At 35.0% G+C, this 12,205-nt stretch overlaps 3 protein-coding genes across 8 annotated transcripts in view; 2 read left to right on the forward strand and 1 right to left on the reverse strand.

The window, feature by feature from the left end:
- LOC134838953 (uncharacterized) overlaps positions 1-10,732 on the forward strand; it is a 58,981-nt gene extending 48,249 nt beyond the window's left edge. For all 6 annotated transcript variants that reach the window (XM_063854323.1, XM_063854318.1, XM_063854324.1 and 3 more), the window contains 8 exons: positions 2,618-2,806; positions 3,378-3,508; positions 3,703-3,777; positions 3,851-3,971; positions 4,155-4,407; positions 4,661-4,819; positions 7,203-7,412; positions 10,260-10,732. In XM_063854323.1, the coding sequence (XP_063710393.1) occupies positions 2,618-2,806; positions 3,378-3,508; positions 3,703-3,777; positions 3,851-3,971; positions 4,155-4,407; positions 4,661-4,819; positions 7,203-7,412; positions 10,260-10,400 (1,279 nt within the window). In that variant the 3' untranslated portion in view covers positions 10,401-10,732. The remainder of the gene's footprint in view (positions 1-2,617; positions 2,807-3,377; positions 3,509-3,702; positions 3,778-3,850; positions 3,972-4,154; positions 4,408-4,660; positions 4,820-7,202; positions 7,413-10,259) is intronic.
- Positions 1-12,205, forward strand: part of LOC134839523 (integrator complex subunit 9-like) — a 228,060-nt gene that overhangs the window by 207,224 nt on the left and 8,631 nt on the right. The gene's annotated exons all lie outside the window — the stretch shown is intronic.
- LOC134839524 (large ribosomal subunit protein uL11-like) overlaps positions 1-12,205 on the reverse strand; it is a 359,274-nt gene that overhangs the window by 122,305 nt on the left and 224,764 nt on the right. The window lies entirely within an intron of this gene.

The raw sequence follows: 12,205 nt of genomic DNA on the forward strand, positions 1-12,205 counted from the left end.
GTGGAAATTTAGGAAATTTGTTGGGCTAAATTATGCGCGATTTTATACATTTGATATTCAATGCGTATGAATGATTTTTTGAGTGGGGCGAGCTAATTCATGTTTCAAAGCGCTCAAATAATAATTCTATTATAGTTATGTTTACACATAGAATACCTGCAAAAGTAGGGTTAAAACTTGATTACACAAATGTTGAAATATTTTTCTGTTCATTTTGCTGTGTCATGCGGTAACAAAGGTTACATTTTTTTGTTTTCAGCCAGCCACTTGAACCAACATTTTTTTCATGTTTCTGTTGTTTTCTCTGCAGCTACTCAAAGAACAGGAAAAAGTTTTTGACATGTTTAAAACTATTTAAGACTCAGATTGGATGATAATTTATAAAATTTTGGTCAAGTCAATCCTAACTCGTTATAGAGGTATTTCTGTCGTTGAAACGTCCTTGAAAACAGTCCTAGACTGTGAGATAGAATTTATGAACTATGACTTAATTTGGAATAATAACTTAATTTTCTCCGCATAAAGCTCAAAAGCAACATGAGAAACAGATGAAAAAAACATGAAAAACTACCCGACATCAAAAATCGGTTGAAGAAGTCCGCAAAAAAACAAGCATTCGGAAATTATAACTAGTTCGGATGATGCATAGTATTACGATAAGCTTAAACTTGAATTATTTTTTTCCATCGGTTGGAATAATCGTATAAGACATTAACATCTAGCTTTATCTGCTTTTGACGCCGGGACTAGTTACGCTTCCAACTCTCTTATATATTCTGATTGCGCTATTCAAAGAGTAAATTAAAGCTTTAAGGTGCCCAAAAAACAATTTCGAGTCGATAGATTTTAACTAAAAAAGTGGGAAGGAACTTTGGTTGTGTTTTAGTTTTTTAAGAGTCGACAAATGTAGTTCAGACGCTTATACAGTGCTGATTTAAATTAACCGGACAAAACGCGTTAAACTTGAAATTTAAAACCCGTTTTTCTCAAATTGGGTTGAGTTTAGGTGAAAACTTATGAAGATAAAACTTGCTTAAAATTTAAGCAGAATTAATATGATGTAATTTGTTTAGCAAAATCCGGGCCAATAAATTTACAGCAAAAATGGGTCATTTTGGCTTTTCTTAGTTAATCAAAAATTACGCCAAAAATACTCAGTCGATCACATACATAATTATATCAAAGTGAGCCCCTTACGTAGTCCAACAAACTTTAAGAAGGGTATATTCTCCAACACATTGTATAAGTAAATTTATTTTTGCTTGATAGACAAAAAGGGTCGTTTTTACTATATAAAATACCAACTTTTTGTTTAAAAACAGTTTGTTGGGCTACGTAAGGGGCTCACTTTGATATAATTATGTCTGTGATCAAACGGGTATTTTTGGCGTAATTTTTGATTAACTAAGGGAAGCCAAAATGACCCATTTGTGGGGTAGAATTTTGGGCCCGAATTTTGCACCCATTAATTCACCCTAATTACACCCTATTAATTCTGCTAAATTTTTAAGCAAGTTTTGTCTTCATAAGTTTTTCACCCAATTTGAGAAAAGCGCGTTTCAATTTTCAAGTTAAGCTCGGTTTGTCCGATTAATTTAAATCAGCACTGTATAGGTCGCTATGATTTTTTTTCAGGAATAGTCTTAAATTAAGTTCAGTCTCAAATTCATTTTTTCGCGGTTTGACTTTGATTTATTTTCAAGTTCAGCTCATTTCCTTTGTTAAAAGGAAGACAAACTCTACTATCGAGCAGCGAAAGTGTCAAGGTCACGAAAACCGTGATCGAGTTCCTAGTTACGAAATTTAATTTTCAGATTTCCCACTGAACAAAAAAATTCATCTAGTGATCCATTTTTCTCAAATTGGGTCAATTTTATTGAAAGCGTTCCAGTCTGGAAATGTTCTAGGAATTCAAAGAAATTTAAGGGCATCTATTTCGAAAATTGAGATTTTTTCAAAGCAAGTCGGTGTTTTTTGTTGTTTAATTGCGTTCATTGACTCTTTTCCAACTGTCTCTTGGCTATGGTTACTTCTGCTCCACACATAGTCAGGTATCTGTAATAATCATTGGATTGGGCCAAGGGATAGACCATTTAAAAGCATTTTTGCTTTTATTCTATCGAAATTTAAAAATTATAAAAAAAATTCTGTGTCCAAATAAAGCGGTATGGTTTTTTTTTGGTTTTGTGGTGAAATTTCGAATTAATAAAGCGAGTGAATAGGATTAGCAGCTTCGATTTATTTTGAATAAAAATTAGTTTTCGAAGTATCTTTAAGCGCCTTTTGTGGAATACTTTTTTTTTTAATTCAAAATTATTTTTTTGTTTTATTTTTTTTTCAGCTTTTTTCATTTTTAAAATAAGACAGTTTTTGATAAAGTTTCATTTTTGAAATGTTATAAGCTGTCTTTCTGTGCTTCTTCTCGCACTAAGCACAAAAAAATGACGACTCAACAAACGGCACCGTCTGCCCTTGTTTGCTTCTGCATCTGGTGAAATATAAATACTGTTTGTTGCAAAATTGATTGGATCTAGCCTGCAATTTTTCTCTCCCAAGGAATGGTAGCCATTGTATGGGAGTGCGTTGTTGTATTTAACCAATTGTTCGGCTGTTTTAGTACCTCGCCGACCGTAGAAGCCTCTGCGACTTCGGAATTGGTACGGAAGGAGAATATTCGAGGGCATCACAAGCGATACAGTAGTGCTGCATCTTCAGCCGACGGAGAGTACACTACGGAAGCTGATACAGAGACATCGGGCCCAGAAGAACACACCGATAACAACTTGAAGGACACCACAACTTCCACGTTACACCCGCATGTAACCTTACCACCTACCAAATGTATCAGAAATAAATGGAGAAGTTCTTTCTTTCTTTTTCTTTCTTTCTTTATCAATACTCTTCTACTCATTTTCTCGCTTTTCTTTAAAACTAGTTTTCAATCCTTAATAGTTTGTCGTTTTCAAAGGTGCTTTTCTTTTTAATATATGTTTTTCTGCATATTCATGGATAAAGTTTTTCTGCGATTGAAAAGAGGGCTGAATAATTGAAAGAAACGAATAAAAAGTGTCACAATAATAGCTTAAATGGTTCAAACGAGGGGCTTTTTTTTCCATTTACCTCCACCTGCAAATTTTTACCAGAAATTTTTTTGTTCACGCTGTCCGGTTGTAACAAAAACTGGCATGCGGGCTAATTATGTCACGACAAACATGTTTGGTCTTCATGCGTAACCTGACAGAACCCTTCGATACACCATAAAATTGATGCTTATGTGAGGTGGGGAAAAAGAGCCAGACGAGGATTATTGTAATACTTATCGGGCTCTAAATCTAACACATTCTGAAAGTACGAAGATGTCAACAGATTGTTACACAGGTACCAACGTGGCTTAAAAATGAATTGGATGATGACTTCCTGCCGATTCCCAGTTCTACAGGTCCTGACTCTTGTTACTCCTCAGAAGAAGAATCGGGGCTACAAACAAGGCCAGCAACATCTGCAAATGGTAATAAATTGACTTGAAATCAAACCGATGTATGCCTCTCGATCAGATTGAAAGATGTACCATTTTACGAGATCGTTTAGTTGATGATATTATCCAGGGTCATATGTTCCTATCATTCGAATTGTTGGCAATTTGAACTAGCTAATTCGAATTCTCCAATTTGAAGCGTTCTTAATGAACATATTGTGTTTTAGAAGCAAAAAGAACGCAGCGTGTCAAAAAAGATCCCAATTTGCGGCCCAATGCTGCCGATAATTCAGCTGATAAAAGTATGAAACTTATAATGCAGATCAATAGAAGTCTCAAGACTAATTATATAACCTTAAATCGTCGTTAATTTAGAAAATCTAGGAGGGGCAGCGCAGGCAACAAGAAATCAGCCGAATCTAAACTCTCTCTACATGTCGACGTCTAATTCGTCAGCCGATTTGATGCTAGTACAAGATAATGCCGTTGCACAAGAGTAAGTTTCTGTCAATTAAAAACGGCAAGCTGCGCTAGTCTTCAGTTTACCACTTATTAATGCGAATCACTTTTCAAAACATTTTTCTTTGTTTAAATCCTTTGTTAGTAAAAAAAAATCATTAGTACGATGAGCCCTGTGTTATTCGATACACTAAACAAAAAGACTTGCGTTGATTGTTAGGAGATCCGCTAAGACAGCACGAGCGGCTGTTTCTCGTCCAACGACTGGAAAAGGTCCAAGAAGTAATAATACAGCCATTCAGAAACCAGGAACTGTAAAGCGTAATGCAGCGACTGTTGCAGCGTATAACGGAGGAGCTGCTAACATAAACCGACCGGCCAACTCACAGAACCCAAAAACGAGATCTAATTCGAAAGACAATCAAGGGAAGACCGCAATAGCTAATTCGAATGCAGCTTCAGCGCAGCAACAGGTTCGATAGTTTGGCATTGAAAACGAAAAGAAAACGCTACGTAATTTGAGACAGGAGTGAAACCCGAAATGATATGGTTCTTCTGACAAATTTAATTAGGAGCTGTCACTTTCGTTGAAGTGATTTATGGAAATTAAAAGACTATTCTATCAATGGGCAGTGCCTTTGCTTGTCATATTAATATTCGGTCTCTAACATCTTTCCACAGCTTCTGATTTCAGTTATATACGAACCAACCCTAACGTTTTCATAGGTTAGCAAGCCGACAGCGGTAGTGGCTCCGGTGGACTCGAGGAAGGAGAGAGGCGAAGTGAATGTGAAGAGTACAAATGAGAGGAGACTGGAGGAGGAGCTGGCTCTGATGAAGAGGGAGAAAGAGGACATGCAGAGAATGATCGAACAGATGAGAGACGTAAGAGAACATGCAGAACAGTTTCCTTATTATATATTAAATAGTTTTTTTTATATGAAACTCAAAAGTTGAAAAAAAAAACATTCCAAAAAATTTAATCTCTTTTTAGAGTCTCTTTGCAATCAATGGCACTTTTCCAACTGGCTGTTAGCTGTGTTTTTTTTTTCAAAACAGTTGTTTTTTGTAAATAAGTTATTTTTGTGGTATACTGAGGGAATTACGGGAGACGTAATCAGTTCACATGTTTTTACACAAGCAAAGCTTGTGTGATAGTATGAACTCTTTTTTTTTCCAACCTAAGTCAAAAATATTAGTGTTCATTTTGAAGAGTTATTTTATTGCAGTATCTACATAAGATCAATAACCGCCTATTACGTACAGCCAATGCTAAGGATATTAACACAGACTATTATATTACAAATGGGACTTTAGCTGCGAGGTATCATGGATATGTAGCGTAGAGGTAGGGAAGGAGACCCGCAACAAAATAAGAGGGTTAGAACCTATGCAGGGTCGGATGTTTTAATGAACTTTTTCGGATACTAGTTAAAATGCGTCCGCTCTATCAATTGTAAAATTACGCATGTTAGTTGGTAATTTTTTTTATTTTTAAGAGTAATGAACGTAGTGAAGACTCTTATATATGTTTTGCTGATTTTTTTTTCAGGAAAAATTGAAATATTGATGCACTTAGGTATATATGCACTGTTTGAGTTCAATTGAAATTCATCTGCTGAGAGTGACGTTAATAACACTTTTCAAATACGAACGTGTAGCTGGCGCAAAAACTCGTGAAAGATTTCTAGTTTCTAAAGTGGAATCTAATTTTTGAATTTCCAGCGGAATAAAAACTTTACATGTTGATCCAGTTTTCTCAACTTGGGTTAGTTTTTATCAAAAAAGCGCCAATCATAAATCGTTCTTGAAGTTCAAAGATTTTAAAGGGTATCTTGAAATTCGAAAGTTGAGACTTTTTCATGAACGATTTTTTTTATGTTTACTTGCGTTCATTACTCTTTTCCAATCTTCGATTGGCTATATTTAGCATATGTAGCATTCTTGACTGGTGTTTGTCAGTTGTTAAGCTTGCGTGGCTGAGGGGATAGTGCGTGAAACTCAAAATTTATTGCAGTAGGTCGCAGCTTTGAATCCTACACGTAGCCGAGTTTTTGCTACTTCGGAGCTTATTTCTCTTTCTTATTCCACTTGACAGAGCTGGTTTTTGGCCGAGTTCTCGCAAATGTTTGCGAAGCACAGCTTCGCCTCTGTCTGAAGTCTGTACTTTCGTCAAGCAACCGACATATGTTGAGCGTGTCTCCATTTGAAATACCCGCTGTTTTTCAAATTTTTTAAATAGGTTGGTTGTAAATTAACCATACCAACTCCGATTTCCCAATTTTTTTTTAACAGTACCGATAGAAACTGTTTGATCTTTAGCTTAGTAAGGGTAAATGTCGCTCATATGATGGAATATAGCTAGAAGTCAATAGCCAATCTAGAATTTGAAAAGTAAAAAACAAATAACTAGTATTTCAATTCTCTTGTTCGGCTATTTTTACACTAGCGAACTTTGTGAGCGTAGGTGTAATAGTACGATTTTTCTTTTCTTTTCTAACCTAAATCCTAAAAGTTGTTGCCACCCTTGGTGGCACCTTCACAGATTTTTGATAGCATATGCTTTAACACTCGTATAATAATGAGTTAACGCAGCTGGTGCATTTTTAATTCATCAATGAACGAAAAAAGCTATTTGTTTGACACAACATAATAATAATAATATAAACTCGATTTCAGAAATATTCTAACTCAATATATCTCGCAGTTTTTTAATGCATAATCTATACATAATGTGGCTTTAAGATTTCCAATTTATTACATGCAAAGTTAATGTGGATGCCTTCAGTTTGTTATATTCCAAATTATTATTTGCAAAACTGTGTCCTTTTATATTTGGTGCCACTTTTGCTGTATGGCATTGGAGATTTATTAGCATATGTAGCCGGGATGGCAGGGTGTAAAGACTCCAGTTCTTGGGGTCGCAGGTTCGAAGGCGATACGTAGCAAAGTTTTACTATTTCGAGGCTTAACTATATTTTGTTTATTTCACTTTATAAAGCTACATAAGTAGTTGTGTTCTTGCTAGTGTTTGCGAAGTGCGGCTTGCCTTTTTGTTCAAAAATCTACTTCAATTTTGTTTTCTCTAAACGGGATATCTTTAGAAAAAATTGCCAATAATAAACAATTGAAATTCGAAGAGTTTTAACGTGTTATATTTTTTTTCTTCGAAATTTGGAAAATATTCAAGAAGTTTTCGATTAACAGTTTTTGGCTATGTTTAATTTTAATGTAAAAATAGTCCCACAACAGTCTTTTATATTTCCAGCAACTAGCCTCAGTAACACCTGCTCAGGAAGTTTCGCCTATGACTCTTGCCACACCTGTAAATGCCTCTCCGATCGAGGCAGCGCTGAGGGAGGAGTTGACCCAGATGCGAAACGAGATCCAGAATCAGGGCCGTACTCTGGCAGTCAATGCGGCTGAGTTGAGTCGCATGCAAGAACGGATGCACGGGACCAGTGAGACGCCTAGTCATGTAAGTTACAGGTTTTCCTAATTTCAGGTTAAAAACTAGTTTAACAAAAGCACTGAATCATATTACCTTTGGTTCATATGAAATCAAAAATCTTTTTGTAGTTCATTGCACTTGGTGTGAATGTAATGCAATTGCCTTTGTAACCTATAGTCAGGGTTCAAGTCCCGGCCGGACCTTGTTTTTTCTCAGTGTCTAAAATTGAACATTTTTCTGGAAAAAGTTGATTAGTCGGACTATAGATTGTCGGCTCATGTTTTGTCAGCTTTGTTGCCACACCAAAATTTTTTTGCGCTGTAATCAATTTTAATTGTAGTTTCAAGTGTCGTTGATTAACTCCTGTAGTTTTTAAAGTTTACTATCTTTTTGGTATATTTGCCGTTTTTTTCTTGCCTTTTTTTACCGATCAACTTTATTCTGCTTAAATGTTTTTGGCTCTTGTTTTGTCGATTTAATAAACTTATTTTGCATCGCTATAATGATTAAAATGATAAATAAGAATAAGATTAAAATGATTATTCATGTTTTTATTTGATCAGGTCAGCTGGTAGTAAAAAAAAGTACAAACTTTTTAATCGCTCAAAATTTTTTTTGTTTTAAAAATTTCTTTTGACATTTTGTTTTGGTTTATTGGCGTCTTACCACGTGTTGTTGGCTTAGTGGACTTAGTTTGTCGGCAAAAAATCTGTAAACTTGCTTCATACTAGTGATTGTATTTCGTCTGTTTTTCTGAGAATGAATTTTTCGTATTTCCAAAAAGTGTTGAACTTTTTTATGATAACCATTTCTTTTGGAATTTTGTTTTCGTATCGGTTGGCGTCTTGCCACTTGTTGTTGGCTTAATGAACGCTCGGAAAATACTAAAGTTTTGCTTAATGGTAGTGTTTGTGTTTTTCGTTTGTTTTTCTGAAATTGAATTTTTCGTATTTTCAAAAATATGTTAGATTTTTTGACAACCATTTCTTTTGGTATTGTTGTTTTTGGATCAATTGGCGTGTAAACACGTGTTGTTGTTTTACTGGACACTCATAAAATCCTTAAAGCTTGCTTAATTGTGGTGGTTGTTTTCTCGTCGGTTTTTCTGTGATTGAAATTTTAGTTTTTCCAGTTTTATTTCCACTTAGTCGGTAAGTTTTTTTTTCACTTAGAGATTTTCATCTCACTGACCATTTAGTTACTAGTGATCTTTGTATCGCAAGTGATGCGAAGGTTTGCTTCGCCTCTGTGTTTAAACTATCTTATCCTCTTAAACCGAGAACGATATAGTAGTATGATATAGGTCAGTATGATTTTAATTTAAATTTTTTTATCCGGAAAAGTCTAAAGTTGTTTCAAGAGCAAATTTACTTTTCGCGGTTTGATTTTTGATCATTTTCAAATTCAGGTTATTTCTTTTGTTAAAATGAAGGCGAACTTCACTATCGAACTGCGAAAGAGTAAAGGTCTCGAAAAACATGACCGAAGTCTAATTTCAAAAATGGTATTTAATTATCAGATTTCTCAGTGAAAACAAATTACCTTTTGATCTAATTGTCTTCAATTGTTCTAGAAAGTCAAAGAGTTTCAAGTCCATCTGTTTTTTTTCTTAGAAATTCGAAAGGTCAGATTTTTCAAAAAAACCAGTCAGTATTTGTTATTTTCAATTGCGTTCATTGACTCTTTTCCAACTGTTGGTTGACTTCTTTTATTTCTTAAGCTTGCGACTTTTTGTCTAACAGAATCATTGATAGCTTGATTTATAATCTGTTAAAACTCAGTGTCTTAGTGTCATTGAACGTGAGGGAACTTTTTTTAGGTTGTGTGGTTTTTCGTGTGGTCAATGAACGTAGTGAAGACACTTCAATCGGTCATGATGATTTTTTTGGGAAAATTTGGTCATGCCTGATTTGATTTTTGGGTTTTTTTTTCCAATTTTTTTTTTCGTTTGCCGAATGGAAAGTAATTAACGCTCTACAATTAAGCTAGAAGAAATGGAGCGAAAAAAATGGGGTTTTAGGTCCGGAAATGGATTTTAATTTTGAGAATTCATGCGGAATAAACAAATTACCAATTGATCGAGTTTCCTCTAATTCGATTCAAATTTTCTTTTTGATCCAGTTTTCTCTAAGTGGGGTTGTTTTAGGAAAAATATTAGTATGAGTGTAATAATATGAATCTATATTTTTCTGAATCAAAGTCACAAAGAAAAATGCTGATTTGGTGGAATTTTAGTTATAATCACGATCTTAAATATATAATTTTGCTCTGGAAGTAACAGAAGCACAAAAGAACGTGAATGATGCTCAGTTTCGAAAATGCGTTTCAGATTCCAGTGGAGAAAACTTATTGAACCGGTTTTGTCTATTCCTGTTAGTGTTTTTTTTTCTATTCCATGCTAGCTCCAAATTTAAAATATTCATTTTTTGCTGTTCATTGATATTTTTTCAACTGACTCTTGCCTCTGTATCTGATTGCAAATGTTAGAAAAAATGTTTTCCATTTTTCACAAATGATTTATTCGTATGTTTTGAGTTCTCAATTAAGTTTTTATGAACCATTAGTGCATTGGAGAATGGCAGGGTCTTGCCTTCTCTTGAAATGTTTGTCAAATATGAATTTTTAGCAGTATTTTTACAGTAAACTTTAACTATTAAAACTTTTACGTCATACTGGCAAATACTTTTGGTTAGCAAGTGGTGCAATGCTCCGCTTCGCCTCTGTTAAGAACTTTCAAATGTATTTCGATTTACCGAAGTGTAAGTTATGTTGCTACAAACAAGGTCCATCGAATGATTAGTCAAATAATAACGAAAAAATAACAATTCAGCTCATATGGCTGCAATGGATATGTAATTTACTTCTTCTGCATAGACTCACGGAAACAAATCGTCGCTTCCGAGTCTGTCTTCTGACTCGAGATCAGAGAGAAGCGAAGACGACAAATACGGATCGAGTCGGACCTCGTCTGGCAGACCGAAAAGCAAATCTAGCAAAGTGTGCTCTGTTTCATAACTTGCCTTCACCTATCTTATCATTGTCAGTGAGCAGTGTGCCTGATAGTATGACAAAATCAGATTCATATCAGATAAATCAAAAGTAGAGATAGTATAAATTAGTTTGTGTCTCCACATATCAATCATTTTCATCTTCATGCTGATGTAAACTTGAACTTTTTAAATTTACTCAAACTTTCATTTAGATTCAATAAACAGATGCTGAAAAGTGCAATATGTTCGATGCAATTTTGTGAATAGTAAAATGTAAATAGAATGTAATTATGTTGAATAGTTAATTTAAAAGGTACATAGAAATCATATGCATAGAATTAAATTTCATCTAAGTAATTTTGATTGCAATCAGCCGTAATTTGCCTATAACGGCAAGGAGCGATTATAAGGCTACCTGTATTAGCGTTTAATGGTCAGGTTTGAGGCTTATAAGCGCGTTAGTTGATTGGAGACCAGTCATTATAACCAGAGCCGGAAAAATAACAAAATGCCATATAGGTCTGTGGTTATTTTGAGAAGGCGCTTCCGGTGGAATTCCTCATGCGCGAAGAACCGAATGCGCGAAAAAAAAATCAGCCAATCAGATTTCAGTAATATGAAATTTAAAAGAAAGTAAACATTTCCAGGGTCTGGAGTATTGATATTGGCCGATTATAAAAACGGCAGAAATATGCAAAATTTTCAAATTGTCATTGACCGCCGCAAAATTGGGACAAATTTTTTATTTCAAGGGTTTCGTAATGACAGAAGCAAAAAATTGCTCCATTTAATTTATTTTAATTGAATGGGAATTGCTTCTTTTTAAAAATTGACTTTCGGCTAATTTTGTTTTCGGTGTTTTGCACACGAGTTTTTTTCGCGTATTCGGTCCTTTGCGCATGAAAATAGCCCCCTGCGCAGTGATGACCAGATTATAGTATATCCGTTGCATATCCTTTTTATCTGCAATATCTTTTAGCTTACACTGCCCGAAAACCTTAAAACTCGTTTGATAATAACATCGTATTGAAATAAAGTTTCAGCTCTGAAAAAGAGTTTTTTTTCACATCCAATTTTTTAGGAAATCTATTATAGAATACTATAATCAAAGTATTATAGAATTTTGAGGATTATATTCTGTAATCGACGTTAATAGGGTCATCACTGCCCCTGCGCTTCCCAGAAGTGGAACTAGCAAACACAAGTTTGCAAATGCCTTCTATCCCTTGTCCTCAAAAGCGGCAGCGCGGGGGTATTTCGAGCAGTTTTCCCTTATTACTTGAATGTTTTTGCCGTTGTGTCATGGCGACGAATTGTAGGATTTAAATAAAGCGCTTTTTCGCGCTATTCTCGCAATTCATAGCAGGCGATAATTGGTAGCGTGGAAACCTTCGATCATATGCAATAAGAAATAAGGTGAAAGGTTTAAAGAGCAAAACAAAACAAAATCAAAACTGAAAGACTGATGCTTGACGATAACATTGTCATGCAATCGTAAGTTAGGAGTTAACCAATCAGGATTGGTTTTTCATGTTTTGCCACTTCGGCGGCGTTTCATCGGACAGTTTTCAAGTGAGTTTGATGTTCGATAGGCTTTGTTTTTTTTAAGCTGTTTTAGTTTGTCGATGGTAGGTTGAGAGCATCCAACTCCTATCTGGAAGACCATGTGTTTTTCCTTCGCGCATGAGAATAGCCCCCTGCGCTTCCCAGAAGTGGAACTAGCAAACACAAGTTTGCAAATGCCTTCTATCCCTTGTCCTCAAGGGCAGCAGCCCTCCCATTGGTCAAATTGTTTGTTTTCTGTGTCATGAACGTGTTATGAATTATAAA

The sequence above is a fragment of the Symsagittifera roscoffensis genome, chromosome 2 (assembly GCF_963678635.1).
Source record: "Symsagittifera roscoffensis chromosome 2, txSymRosc1.1, whole genome shotgun sequence".
Classification (NCBI taxonomy): Eukaryota; Metazoa; Xenacoelomorpha; order Acoela; family Convolutidae; genus Symsagittifera; species Symsagittifera roscoffensis.